Here is a 15,690-nt window from a genome sequence, read left to right on the forward strand (position 1 = left end):
CCTTGCAATTTGCATTTGCCACGCCCACTCACCTCAACATTTACATTAACCACGCCCCCCTCGTAATTTGCATAAACCACGCCCACTCACCTCATCATTTTCATAAACCACGCCCCCACCTCATCATTTGCATTAACCACGCCCACCCCAACATTTGCATAAACCACGCCCACCCCAACATTTGCATAAACCACGCCCCCCTCGTAATTTGCATTTGTCACGCCCCCGCATTTATATGGACCACGCCCACCCACCTCAACATTTGCATTAACCACGCCCCCCTTCGTAATTTGCATAAACCACGCCCCCGCGTCAACATTTGCATTAACCACGCCCCCCTTCGTAATTTGCATAAACCACGCCCCCGCGTCAACATTTGCATATGCCACGCCCCCTTCGTAATTAGCATAAACCACGGCCCACTCATTTGCATGCACCACGCCCACCCACCTCATCATTTGCATTAACCACTCCCCGTGGATGTGCATTAACCACGCCCACCAACCACGATATTTGCATAAACCACGCCCCCTCATTTGCATGCACCACGCCCACCCACCTTACATTTGCATAAACCACGCCCCCTCATTTGCATGCACCACGCCCCGTGGCAGCTTGTGCACCTAGCCTGGCACCACGAGGAGCCTGTGGGTGTGATGGGGATACAAAGACGGTCGTGGCGAAGGAGCTCGCTCTGACTGTGCAGGCGACGGGTGGCTGTGCATGGCAATCAAATAAAGAAGTCACACAAAGCTGTGTGTCTGTGTGTCTGTGTCTGTGTGTGTGTCTGTGTGTGTGTGTGTCTGTGTGTGTGTGTCTGTGTGTGTGTGTGTCTGTGTGTGTCTGTGTGTGTGTCTGTGTGTGTGTGTCTGTGTGTGTGTGTCACTGTGTGTCACTGTGTGTCACTGTGTGTGTATCTGTGTGTGTGTCTATGTGTGTGTGTCTGTGTGTGTGTGTGTCACTGTGTGTCTGTGTGTGTGTCTGTGTGTGTGTCTATGTGTGTGTGTCTGTGTGTGTGTGTCACTGTGTGTCACTGTGTGTGTATCTGTGTGTGTGTCTGTGTGTGTGTCTGTGTGTGTGTCACTGTGTGTCACTGTGTGTGTATCTGTGTGTGTGTCTATGTGTGTGTGTCACTGTGTGTGTGTCTGTGTGTGTCACTGTGTGTGTGTCTGTGTGTGTCTGTGTGTCACTGTGTGTGTGTCACTGTGTGTGTATCTATGTGTGTGTGTCTGTGTGTGTGTCTGTGTGTGTGTCTGTGTGTGTGTGTCTGTTTGTGTGTCTGTTTGTGTGTGTCTGTTTGTGTGTGTCTGTTTGTGTGTGTCTGTGTGTGTGTGTCTGTGTGTGTGTGTCTGTGTGTGTGTGTGTCTGTGTGTGTCTGTGTGTGTGTGTCTGTGTGTGTCTGTCTGTGTCTGTGTGTCTGTGTGTGTGTGTCTGTGTGTGTGTGTCTGTGTGTGTGTGTCTGTGTGTGTGTGTCTGTGTGTGTGTGTCTGTGTGTGTGTGTCTGTGTGTGTGTGTCTGTGTGTGTGTGTCTGTGTGTGTGTGTCTGTGTGTGTGTGTCTGTGTGTGTGTGTCTGTGTGTGTGTGTCTGTGTGTGTCTGTGTGTGTGTGTCTGTGTGTGTGTGTCTGTGTGTGTGTGTCTGTGTGTGTGTGTCTGTGTGTGTGTGTCTGTGTGTGTGTGTCTGTGTGTGTGTGTCTGTGTGTGTGTGTCTGTGTGTGTGTGTCTGTGTGTGTGTGTCTGTGTGTGTGTGTCTGTGTGTGTGTGTCTGTGTGTGTGTATCTGCGGGAAACATCTCCCCCATTGACTTTGATTAGTGACATCACCCCCAAACCGCCATTATTTTTGGCGGGAAACCTCTACCCATTGACTTTTCAGTAGATATTAGTGACGTCACCCCCCAACTGCCATAATTTTGGCGGGAAACATCTCGCACATTGACTTCGTTGGATAGATTAGTGACGTCACCCACCCAACCGCCATATTTTTTGGCGGGAAACATCTCTCCACATTGACTTTGCTAGAGATGAATGACGTCACCCCCCCTCGCCCCTGTTAAATTGGAGCGGGAAACCACTCCCCCCATTGACTTTGATGGGGATTAATGACGTCACCCCCCACTCCAACCGCCATTATTTTTTGGCGGGAAACATCTCGCCATTGACTTTGCTGGAGATGAATGACGTCACACCCCCTCGTCCCCTGTTAAATTGGAGCGGGAAACCCCTCCCCCCATTGACTTTGATGGAGATTAATGACGTCACCCACCCAACCGCCATTATTTTTTGGCGGGAAACATCTCCCCATTGACTTTGCTGGAGATGAATGACGTCACCCCACCCAACCGCCATTATTTTTTTGGCGGGAAACATCTCCCCATTGACTTTGCCGTAGATTAATGACGTCACCCACCCAACCGCCATTATTTTTTGGCGGGAAACATCTCTCCACATTGACTTTGCTGGAGATGAATGACGTCACCCCCCCTCGCCCCTGTTAAATTGGAGCGGGAAACCACTCCCCCCATTGACTTTGATGGAGATTAATGACGTCACCCCCCACTCCAACCGCCATTATTTTTTGGCGGGAAACATCTCGCCATTGACTTTGCTGGAGATGAATGACGTCACCCCACCCAACCGCCATTATTTTTTTGGCGGGAAACATCTCCCCATTGACTTTGCCGTAGATTAATGACGTCACCCACCCAACCGCCATTATTTTTTGGCGGGAAACATCTCTGCACATTGACTTTGCTGGAGATGAATGACGTCACCCCCCCTCGCCCCTGTTAAATTGGAGCGGGAAACCCCTCCCCCATTGACTTTGCTGGATAGATTAGTGACGTCACCCACCCAACCGCCATAATTTTTTGGCGGGAAACCTCTCCCCATTGACTTTGCTGGAGATGAATGACGTCACCCCCCCCTCGCCCCTGTTAAATTGGAGCGGGAAACCCCTCCCACATTTACTTTGCTAGATAGATTAGTGACGTCACCCACCCAACCGCCATTATTTTTTGGCGGGAAACATCTCTCCCATTGACTTTGCTGGAGATGAATGACGTCACACCCCCTCGCCCCTGTTAAATTGGAGCGGGAAACCCCTCCCCCCATTGACTTTGATGGAGATTAATGATGTCACCCACCCAACCGCCATATTTTTTGGCGGGAAACCTCTTCCCATTGACTTTGCTGGAGATGAATGACGTCACACCCCCTCGCCCCTGTTAAATTGGAGCGGGAAACCACTCCCCCCATTGACTTTGATGGAGATTAATGACGTCACCCACCCAACCGCCATATTTTTTGGCGGGAAACCTCTTCCCATTGACTTTGCTGGAGATGAATGACGTCACACCCCCTCGCCCCTGTTAAATTGGAGCGGGAAACCACTCCCCCCATTGACTTTGATGGAGATTAATGACGTCACCCACCCAACCGCCATATTTTTTGGCGGGAATTATCTTCCCATTGACTTTGCTGGAGATGAATGACGTCACACCCCCTCGCCCCTGTTAAATTGGAGCGGGAAACCCCTCCCCCATTGACTTTGCTGGATAGATTAGTGACGTCACCCACCCAACCGCCATAATTTTTTGGCGGGAAACCTCTCCCCATTGACTTTGCTGGAGATGAATGACGTCACACCCCCTCGCCCCTGTTAAATTGGAGCGGGAAACCCCGCGCGTGCCTCTCGCTACGCGGCGAGTTCCCGGTGAGGAGAATTTTCCCGCGCTTTTTTGTGTTAATTTATTTATTATTTTTAAACGTTTCCTCACAATTTAAAAGATATTAAAGTTTACGCAACAACAATAATAACGACGACGATAACAGGAGACAACGACAACGTGTTTATTTTGGTTGTGAAGAGAATATATCGCTACAACAATGGTAAGCGGGAAACAATTTGTGTTAACGATACACAACACAACTTAGTTTATGGTTAAACTTTTAAGTTTAAACAAATGCTTTTTGCGTGTTTCTTCAATAGCGTTTAAACCGCTACACCCACTAATCCACCCACTACGGGAGTGATTACTTTGTGTTTATTTTGGTTATGAAGAGAATCGATCGAATCCGTCGCTACAACAATGTGGTGAGGGGGAAACGATTTGTGTTAACGATACACAACAACATTTAGTTCATGGTTAAACTTTAAGTTTAAACAAAACATGTGTTTTTGCGTGTTTATTTAATTGCGTTTAAACCGCTACGCCACCCACCCAATAAGCCACTCGCCCACTAACCCACCCACTCACCAACTCACCCACCCACTCACCAACTCACTCACCCACCCACTCACTCACCTACCCACTCACCCACCCACTCACCAACTCACTCACCCACTCACTCACCCACTCACCCACCCACTCATCTACCCACCCACCTACTCACCCACTCACTCACTCACCTACTCACCTACCCACTCACCTACTCACCCACTCACCTACTCACCTACCCACTCACCCACCCACCTCCCCACTCACCCACCCACTCACCTACCCACTCACCCACCCACTCACCAACCCGCTCACCAAACCACTCACCCACTCACCTACTCACCTACCCACTCACCTACCCACTCACCCACCTACTCACTCACCTACCCACTCACCTAGTCACCTACTCACCCACCTACCTACTCACCTACCCACCCACTCACCTACCCACTCACCCACCTACTCACTCACTCACCTACTCACCCACTCACCTACCCACTCACCCACCTACTCACCCACCCACCTACTCACCCACCTACGCACTCACCCACCTACGCACTCACCCACCTACCCACTCACCCACCTACCCACTCACCCACCTACTCACTCACCCACCTACCCACTCACCCACCTACTCACCTACCCACTCACCTACCCACTCACCCACCTACTCACCCACCCACCTACTCACCCACCCACCTACTCACCCACCCACCTACTCACCTACCCACTCACCCACCTACCCACTCACCCACCTACTCACTCACCCACCTACCCACTCACCCACCCACTCACCCACCTACTCACCCACCCACCTACTCACCCACTCACCTACTCACCTACCCACTCACCTACCCACTCACCCATCTACTCACCCACTCACCCACCTACTCACGCGCCTACCCACTCACCTAGTCACCTACCCACCTACCCACTCACCCACCCACCTACCCACTCACCCACCTACTCACCCACCTACTCACTCACCCACCCATTCACCCACCTACCCACTCACCCACTCACCCACCCACTCACCTACCCACTCGCCTCACCTACCCACTCGCCTACCCACTCACCCACCTACTCACCCACCTACTCACCCACCTACTCACTCACCCACTCACCCACCCACTCACCTACCCACTCGCCTCACCTACCCACTCGCCTACCCACTCACCCACCTACTCACCCACCTACTCACCCACCCATTCACCCACCTACCCACTCACCCACCCACTCACCTACCCACTCGCCTCACCTACCCACTCGCCTACCCACTCACCCACCTACTCACTCACCTACTCACTCACCCACCCATTCACCCACCTACCCACTCACCCACTCACCCACCTACCCACTCACCTCACCTACCCACTCGCCTACCCACTCACCCACCTACTCACCCACCTACTCACTCACCCACCCACTCACCCACTCACCTACCCACTCACCTACCCACTCACCTACCCACTCACCCACCTACTCACCCACCTACTCGCCCACCTACCTACCCACTCACCCACCCACTCACCCACCCACTCACCTACTCACCCACCCACTCACCTACTCACCCACCCATCCACCCACTCACCCACCCACTCACCCACCCACTCACCTACTCACCCACCCACTCACCTACTCACCCACCCACTCACCTACTCACCCACCCACTCACCTACTCACCCACCCACTCACCTACTCACCCACCCACTCACCTACTCACCCACTCACTCACCTACCCACCCACTCACCCACCCACTCACCCACTCACCCACCCACTCATCTACCCACTCACCTACCCACTCACCCACTCACCCACCCACTCACCTACTCACCCACCCATCCACTCACCCACCCACTCACCCACCCACTCACCCACCCACTCATCTACCCACTCGCCTACCCACTCACCCACCTACTCACCCACCTACTCACCCACCTACTCACCCACCTACTCACCTACCCACTCACCTACCCACTCACCCACCTACTCACCCACCCACCTACTCACCCACCCACCTACTCACCCACCCACCTACTCACCTACCCACTCACCCACCTACCCACTCACCCACCTACTCACTCACCCACCTACCCACTCACCCACCCACTCACCCACCTACTCACCCACCCACCTACTCACCCACTCACCTACTCACCTACCCACTCACCTACCCACTCACCCATCTACTCACCCACTCACCCACCTACTCACGCGCCTACCCACTCACCTAGTCACCTACCCACTCACCCACCTACTCACCCACCTACTCACTCACCCACCCATTCACCCACCTACCCACTCACCCACCCACCCACTCACCTACCCACTCGCCTCACCTACCCACTCGCCTACCCACTCACCCACCTACTCACCCACCTACTCACCCACCTACTCACTCACCCACTCACCCACTCACCTACCCACTCGCCTCACCTACCCACTCGCCTACCCACTCACCCACCTACTCACCCACCTACTCACCCACCCATTCACCCACCTACCCACTCACCCACCCACTCACCTACCCACTCGCCTCACCTACCCACTCGCCTACCCACTCACCCACCTACTCACCTACTCACTCACCCACCCATTCACCCACCTACCCACTCACCCACTCACCCACCTACCCACTCACCTCACCTACCCACTCGCCTACCCACTCACCCACCTACTCACCCACCTACTCACTCACCCACCCACTCACCCACTCACCTACCCACTCACCTACCCACTCACCTACCCACTCACCCACCTACTCACCCACCTACTCACCCACCTACTCACCCACCTACTCGCCCACCTACCTACCCACTCACCCACCCACTCACCCACCCACTCACCCACCCACTCACCTACTCACCCACCCACTCACCTAATCACCCACCCACCCATCCACCCACTCACCCACCCACTCACCCACCCACTCACCTACTCACCCACCCACTCACCTACTCACCCACCCACTCACCTACTCACCCACCCACTCACCTACTCACCCACCCACTCACCTACTCACCCACCTACTCACCCACCCACTCACCTACTCACCCACCCACTCACCTACTCACCCACCCACTCACCTACTCACCCACCCACTCACCTACTCACCCACCCACTCACCTACTCACCCACCCACTCACCTACTCACCCACTCACCTACCCACCCACTCACCCACCCACTCACCCACCCACTCACCCACCCACTCACCCACCCACTCATCTACCCACTCACCTACCCACTCACCCACCCACTCACCCACCCACTCACCCACTCACCTACTCACCCACCCATCCACTCACCCACCCACTCACCCACCCACTCATCTACCCACTCACCTACCCACTCACCCACCCACTCACCCACCCACTCACCCACTCACCTACTCACCCACCCATCCACTCACCCACCCACTCACCCACCCACTCACCTACCCACTCACTCACCCACTCACCCACCCACTCACCCACTCACCCACCCACTCACCCACCCACCCACTCACCCACCCACTCACCTACTCACCCACCCACTCACCCACCCACTCACCCACCCACTCACTCACCCACTCACTCACTCACTCACCCACTCACTCACCCACTCACTCACCCACCCACCGTTGAATCAACGCGACCACCACGTGACCACCACGTGACCTCCCCCCCCCACCGCCACTCCCCTCAGGAGGCGCGAGGCAGAGAGGAGCACGCGCTGCAGAACCGGTACGAGGGGCGGGGCTGGGGGGGTGAGGGGCGGGGCTGGGGGGGTGAGGGGCGGGGCTGGGGGGGTGAGGGGCGGGGCTGGGGGGGTGAGGGGCGGGGCTGGGGGGGTGAGGGGCGGGGCTGGGGGGGTGAGGGGCGGGGCTGGGGGGGTGAGGGGAGGGGCTGGGGGGGTGAGGGGAGGGGCTGGGGGGGTGAGGGGAGGGGCTGGGGGAGGGGCTGGGGGGTGAGGGGCGGGGCTGGGGGGGTGAGGGGAGGGGCTGGGGGGGTGAGGGGCGGGGCTGGGGGGGTGAGGGGAGGGGCTGGGGGGGTGAGGGGCGGGGCTGGGGGGGTGAGGGGCGGGGCTGGGGGGGTGAGGGGCGGGGCTGGGGGGGTGAGGGGCGGGGCTGGGGGGGTGAGGGGCTGGGGGAGGGGCTGGGGGGTGAGGGGCGGGGCTGGGGGGGTGAGGGGAGGGGCTGGGGGGGTGAGGGGAGGGGCTGGGGGAGTGAGGGGAGGGGCTGGGGGGGGGGGCGAGGGGAGGGGCTGGGGGGGTGAGAGGAGGGGCTGGGGGGGTGAGGGGAGGGGCTGGGGGGGTGAGGGGGGGGGGTGGGTGAGGGGAGGGGCTGAGGGGGTGGGTGAGGGGAGGGGCTGGGGGGGGTGGGTGAGGGGAGGGGCTGGGGGGGGGTGAGGGGAGGGGCTGGGGGGGAGGTGAGGGGAGGGGCTGGGGGGGAGGTGAGGGGAGGGGCTGGGGGGGAGGTGAGGGAGGGGCTGAGGGTGAGGGGAGGGGCTGGGGGGGAAGGGTGAGTGCTGAGGGGAGGGGCTGAGGGTGAGGGGAGGGGCTGGGGGGGAAGGGTGAGTGCTGAGGGGAGGGGCTGGGGGGGAGGGGCTGGGGGAGGGGGGTGAGAGGAGAGGGAAAGGGGAGGGGCTGGTGGTGAGGGGAGGGGGTGAGGGGCTGGAGGGAGGGGCTGGGGGTGAGGGGAGGGGCTGGGGGAGGGATCACAAATCACCTCACCATCTCCCTCACCACCTCACCAAGCCTCTCTCCCCCTCACCAACATGCTCACCACCTCACCAATCACCTCACCATCTCCCTCACCACCTCACCAAGCCTCTCTCCCCCTCACCAACATGCTCACCACCTCACCAATCAACTCGCCATCTCCCTCAGCACCTCACCAAGCCTCTCTCCCCCTCACCAACATGCTCACCACCTCACCATCTCCCTCACCACCTCACCAAGCCTCTCCCCCTCACCAACATGCTCACCACCTCACCAATCAACTCGCCATCTCCCTCAGCACCTCACCACCTAACCAAGCCTCTCTCCCCCTCACCAATCTGCTCACCACCTCACCAATCACCTCACCATCTCCCTCACCACCTCACCAAGCCTCTCTCTCCCTCCCCCTCTCCCTCACCAATCTGCTCACCACCTCACCAATTACCTCACCACCTCACCATCTCCCTCACCACCTCACCACCTCACCAAGCCTCTCTCTCCCTCCCCCTCTCCCTCACCAATCTGCTCACCACCTCACCATCTCCCTCACCACCTCACCAAGCCTCTCCCCCCTCCCCATCTCCCTCACCAATCTGCTCACCACCTCACCAAGCCTCTCTCTCCCTCCCCCTCTCCCTCACCAACATGCTCACCACCTCACCAATCAACTCACCATCTCCCTCACCACCTCACCAAGCCTCTCTCCCCCTCACCAATCTGCTCACCACCTCACCAATCAACTCACCATCTCCCTCACCACCTCACCACCTAACCAAGCCTCTCTCCCCCTCACCAATCTGCTCACCACCTCACCAAGCCTCTCTCCCCCTTTCCCTCACCAACATGCTCACCACCTCACCAATCACCTCACCATCTCCCTCAGCACCTCACCAAGCCTCTCTTTCCCTCCCCCTCTCCCTCACCAATCTGCTCACCACCTCACCAATCAACTCACCATCTCCCTCACCACCTCACCAAGCCTCTCTCCCCCTCACCAATCTGCTCACCACCTCACCAATCACCTCACCATCTCCCTCGCCACCTCACCAAGCCTCTCTCCCCCTCACCAATCTGCTCACCACCTCACCAATCACCTCACCATCTCCCTCAGCACCTCACCAAGCCTCTCTCCCCCTCACCAATCTGCTCACCACCTCACCAAGCCTCTCTCTCCCTCCCCCTCTCCCTCACCAATCTGCTCACCACCTCACCAATCACCTCACCATCTCCCTCACCACCTAACCACCTCACAAGCCTCTCTCTCCCTCCCCCTCCCCATCACCAATCTGCTCACCACCTCACCAAGCCTCTCTCTCCCTCCCCCTCTCCCTCACCAATCTGCTCACCACCTCACCAATCAACTCACCATCTCCCTCACCACCTAACCAAGCCTCTCTCCTCCTCACCAACATGCTCACCACCTCACCAATCACCTCACCATCTCCCTCACCACCTAACCAAGCCTCTCTCCCCCTCACCAATCTGCTCACCACCTCACCAAGATGGACGTTGTGGTTCATGAAGAACGAGCGTTCCCGTCCATGGCACCTCAATCTGAGACCCGTCATCAACTTCAACTCCGTGGAGATGTTCTGGAGGTAATGGTGGTGGTGGTGAGGGGGTGGTGATGGTGGTGGTGGGGGTCGTGATGATGACGATGATGGTGATGGTGGTGATGGTGATGATAGTGATGATGATGATGGTGGGGGTGGTGATGATAGTGGGGGTGGTGATGGTGGTGGGGATGGTGGTGGTGGGGGTGATGGTGGTGGTGATGGTGGTGGTGGTAGGGGTGGTGGTGGGGGGGGTGGTGGTGGTGGGGGGGGGGATGATGGTAGTCGTGGTGATGGTGATCGTGATGATGATGGTGGTGGTGGTGGTGGTGGTGATGTTGGTGATGGTGAGGGTGGGGGTGGTGATGGTGGTGATGGTGGTAATGGTGGTGGTGGGGGTGATGATGGTGATGGGCGTGGTGGTGATGATGGTGATGGGGGTGGTGGTGATGGTGGTGGTGGTGGGGGTGGTGATGGTGGGGGTGGTGATGGTGGTGGTGGTGATGGTGGTGGTGGTGGTGGTGATGGTGGGGGGTGGTGGTAGTGGTGGGGGTGATGATGATGGTCGTGATGATGACGATGATGGTGATGGTGGTCGTGGTGATGGTGATCATAGTGATGATGATGGTGGTGGTGGTGGTGATGGTGGGGGTGGTGAAGATAGTGGGGGTGGTGATGGTGGTGGGGGTGGTGATGGTGGTGGTGGTGATGGTGGTGGTGGGAGTGGTGGGAGTGGTGGGGGTGGTGGGGGTGGTGGGGGTGGTGGTGGTTGTGGTGGTGGTGAGGGTGGTGAGGGTGGTGGGGGTGGTGGTGGTGGGGTGGTGGTGGTGGGGGTGGTGGTGGGGGTGGTGGTGGGGGTAATGGTGGTGGGGGTAATGGTGGTGGGGGTAATGGTGGTGGGGGTAATGGTGGTGGGGGTAATGGTGGTGGGGGTAATGGTGGTGGTGGGGGTAATGGTGGTGGTGGGGGTAATGGTGGTGATGGTGGTGGGGGTGGTGGTGATGGTGGTGGGGGTGGTGGTGATGGTGGTGGGGGTGGTGGTGATGGTGGTGGGGGTGGTGGTGATGGTTGTGGGGGTGGTGGTGATGGTGGTGGGGGTGGTGGTGATGGTGATGGTGGTGGGGGTGGTGGGGATGGGGGCGGTGGTGGTGGGGGTGGTGGGGGTGGTGGTGATGGTGGTGGGGGTGGTGGTGATGGTGATGGTGGTGGGGGTGGTGGGGATGGTGGGGGCGGTGGTGGTGGGGGTGGTAATGGTGGTGGTAATGGTGGTGGTGGTGGTGGGGGTGGTGGTGGTGGTGGTGGTGGTGGTGGTGGTGGTGGTGGTGGTGGTGGGGGTGGTGGTGGTGGTGGTGGTGGTGGTGGTGGTGGTGGTGGTGGTGATGGTGGTGGGGGTGGTGGGGATGGGGGGGGCGGTGGTGGTGGTGGGGGTGGTGGTGGTGGGGGTGGTGATGGTGGTGGTGGTGGGGGTGATGAGTGAGTGTCTGGGTCAGTGGGTGGGTGGGTGAGCGGGGGAATAGAGGGGTGGGTGGGTGAGTGGGTGGTTGGGTGAGTGAGTTGCTGGGTGAGTGAGTGGCTGAGTGAGTGAGTGGCTGAGTGAGTGAGTCTCTCTCTCCCCGCAGTCTCTACAACCACATCCAGCCAGCTAGCCGTCTCGTGGCCGGCTGTGATTACGCAGTGTTCAAGGTGACTCAGTCAATCACTCACCCATCCACTCAATAAACCACTCGCCCACCCCCTCACCCTCCCACTCATCCACCCACCTAGCCACCCACTCACCCACCCACTGACTCACCCACTCACCCACCCACTCACTCACCCACCCACTCACTCACCCACCCACTCACTCACCCACCCACCCACTCACTCACTCACTCACCCACCCACTCACTCACTCACTCACCAACTCACTCACTCACTTACTCACTCACCCACCCACTCACTCACCCACCCACTCACCCACCCACTCACTCAGCCACTCACCCACCCACCTAGCCACTCACTCACCCACCCACTCACCCACTCACTCACCCACCCACACACCAACCCACCCACCCACTCACCCACTCACCACCCCACTCACTCACCCACTCACTCACCCACTCACCCACTCACCCACCCACCCACCCGCTCACTCACCCACCCACCCACTCACTCACCCACCCACTCACTCACTCACCCACCCACTCACTCACCCACCCACCCACCCACTCACTCACTCACTCACTCACCCACCCACTCACCCACTCTCACCCACTCTCACCCAGCCACCCACCCACTCACCCACCCACCCACTCACTCACCCACCTCCCCACCCACCCACCCACTCACCCACCCACTCACCCACCCACTCACCCACCCACTCACCCACCCACTCACCCACCCACTCACCCACCCACTCACCCACCCACTCACTCACCCACTCACTCAGCTATTCACTCACTCACTCACCTCCCCACCCACCCACTCACCCACCCACTCACCCACTCACCCACCCACTCACCCACCCACTCACCCACTCACCCACCCACCCACTCACCCACCCACCCACCCACTCACCCACCTACTCACTCACCCACCTACTCACTCACTCACCCACCCACCCACCCACTCACCCACCCACTCACCCACCCACTCACCCACCCACTCACCCACCCACTCGCCCACCCACCCACTCACCCACCCACTCACCCACCCACTCACCCACTCGCCCACCCACTCACCTACCCACCCACCCACTCACCCACTAACCCACCCACTCACCCTCCCACTCATCCACCACCTAGCCACCCACTCACCCACCCACTCACCCACCCACTCACCCACCCACCCACCCACTCACCCACCCACCCACTCACTCACCCACCCAACCACTCACCCACTCACCCACCCACCCACTCACCCACCCACCCACCCGCTGTGTCGTCTAGGAGGGGGTGACTCCGATGTGGGAAGACCCTGCTAATGTCGCTGGTGGACGCTGGTTGATCTCTCTCACCAAACAGCAGCGCCACCTTGACCTGGACTCCCTGTGGCTTGAGACGGTGAGGAGTGGTGGTGGTGGGGGGAGGTGGTGAGCGCACGCTCACCCGGCCACTCACTCAGCCAGTCGCTCACCTACCCACTCACTCACCCATGCAACCACCCACTCAGCCACTCACTCAGCCACTCGCTCACTCAGCCACTCACTCAGCCACTCGTTCACTCAGCCACTCGTTCACTCAGCCACTCACTCAGCCACTCACTCAGCCACTCACTCAGCCACTCACTCAGCCACTCACTCAGCCACTCACTCAGCCACTCACTCAGCCACTCACTCAGCCACTCACTCAGCCACTCACTCAGCCACTCACTCAGCCACTCACTCAGCCACTCACTCAGCCACTCACTCAGCCACTCACTCAGCCACTCACTCAGCCACTCACTCAGCCACTCACTCAGCCACTCACTCAGCCACTCACTCAGCCACTCACTCAGCCACTCACTCAGCCACTCACTCAGCCACTCACTCAGCCACTCACTCAGCCACTCACTCAGCCACTCACTCAGCCACTCACTCAGCCACTCACTCAGCCACTCACTCAGCCACTCACTCAGCCACTCACTCAGCCACTCACTCAGCCACTCACTCAGCCACTCACTCAGCCACTCACTCAGCCACTCACTCAGCCACTCACTCAGCCACTCACTCAGCCACTCACTCAGCCACTCACTCAGCCACTCACTCAGCCACTCACTCAGCCACTCACTCAGCCACTCACTCAGCCACTCACTCAGCCACTCACTCAGCCACTCACTCAGCCACTCACTCAGCCACTCACCCTTTCACTCACCCCTTCACTCAGCCACTCACTCAGCCACTCAGCCACTCACTCACTCAGCCACTCAGCCACTCAGCCACTCACTCACTCAGCCACTCAGCCACTCAGCCACTCAGCCACTCACTCACTCAACCACCCACTCACCCACTCAGCCACTCATTCACTCAGCCACTCACTTAGCCACTCAATCACTCACTCACTCAATCACTCACTCACTCACTCTCCCACCCACTCACTCTCCCACCCACTCACTCAGCCACTCACCCACCCAGCTACTCACCCACTCACTCAGCCACTCACCCCTTCACTCAGCCACTCAACCACCCACTCAACCATCCACCCACTCAGCCACTCACTCAGCCACTCACCCACTCACTCACCCACTCACTCACCCACTCACTCACCCCTTCACTCACTCACTCACCCACTCACTCACCCACTCACTCACTCAGCCACTCACTCACTCACTCAGCCACTCACCCACTCACTGACCCACCCACTCACCCCCCCACTCACCCCCCCCACTCACCCCCCCCACTCACCCCCCCCACTCACCCCCCCCACTCACCCCCCCACCCCCCCCACTCACCCCCCCCACTCACCCCCCCCACTCACCCCCCCCCACTCACCCCCCCCACTCACCCCCCCACTCACCCCCCCACTCACCCCCCCCACTCACCCCCCCCACTCACCCCCCCCACTCACCCCCCCACTCACCCCCCCACTCACCCACAGCTGCTGATGCTGGTGGGTGAGGCGCTCACCCCGTACGGTGAGGAGGTGTGCGGAGCCGTGGTGAGCGTCAGACACTCAACCACCCACTCAACCACCCACCCACTCACCCACTCACCCCCCCCACTCGCCCACAGCTGCTGATGCTGGTGGGTGAGGCGCTCACCCCGTACGGTGAGGAGGTGTGTGGAGCCGTGGTGAGCGTAAGACACAGGGGAGATCGCATCGCCCTGTGGACCTCCAACGCTGACAGCAGCGAGGCCGTCATCACCATCGGGTGAGCGAGACGCTCACCTACTCGCTCACCTACTCGCTCACCTACTCGCTCACCTACTCGCTCACCTACTCGCTCACCTACTCGCTCACCTACTCGCTCACCTACTCGCTCACCTACTCGCTCACCTACTCGCTCACCTACTCGCTCACCTACTCGCTCACCTACTCACTCACCTACTCACCTACTCGCTCACCTACTCGCTCACCTACTCGCTCACCTACTCGCTCACCTACTCGCTCACCTACTCGCTCACCTACTCGCTCACCTACTCGCTCACCTACTCACTCACCTACTCACCTACTCGCTCACCTACTCGCTCACCTACTCGCTCACCTACTCACTCACCTACTCGCTCACCTACTCGCTCACCTACTCGCTCACCTACTCACTCAC

General features: G+C 59.1%; 1 protein-coding gene across 1 annotated transcript in view; it reads left to right on the plus strand.

Annotated features, from left to right (window-relative positions):
* Window positions 1-15,690, plus strand: part of LOC144954816 (eukaryotic translation initiation factor 4E-1A-like) — a 38,351-nt gene that overhangs the window by 498 nt on the left and 22,163 nt on the right. Inside the window, exons 2-6 of the mRNA XM_078885225.1 lie at window positions 7,904-7,941; window positions 10,420-10,515; window positions 12,090-12,153; window positions 13,398-13,511; window positions 15,158-15,297. Of these exons, the coding sequence (XP_078741351.1) occupies window positions 7,904-7,941; window positions 10,420-10,515; window positions 12,090-12,153; window positions 13,398-13,511; window positions 15,158-15,297 (452 nt within the window). The remainder of the gene's footprint in view (window positions 1-7,903; window positions 7,942-10,419; window positions 10,516-12,089; window positions 12,154-13,397; window positions 13,512-15,157; window positions 15,298-15,690) is intronic.

The sequence above is a fragment of the Lampetra fluviatilis genome, unplaced genomic scaffold (genome assembly GCF_964198595.1).
Source record: "Lampetra fluviatilis unplaced genomic scaffold, kcLamFluv1.1 SCAFFOLD_179, whole genome shotgun sequence".
Classification (NCBI taxonomy): domain Eukaryota; kingdom Metazoa; phylum Chordata; class Hyperoartia; order Petromyzontiformes; family Petromyzontidae; genus Lampetra; species Lampetra fluviatilis.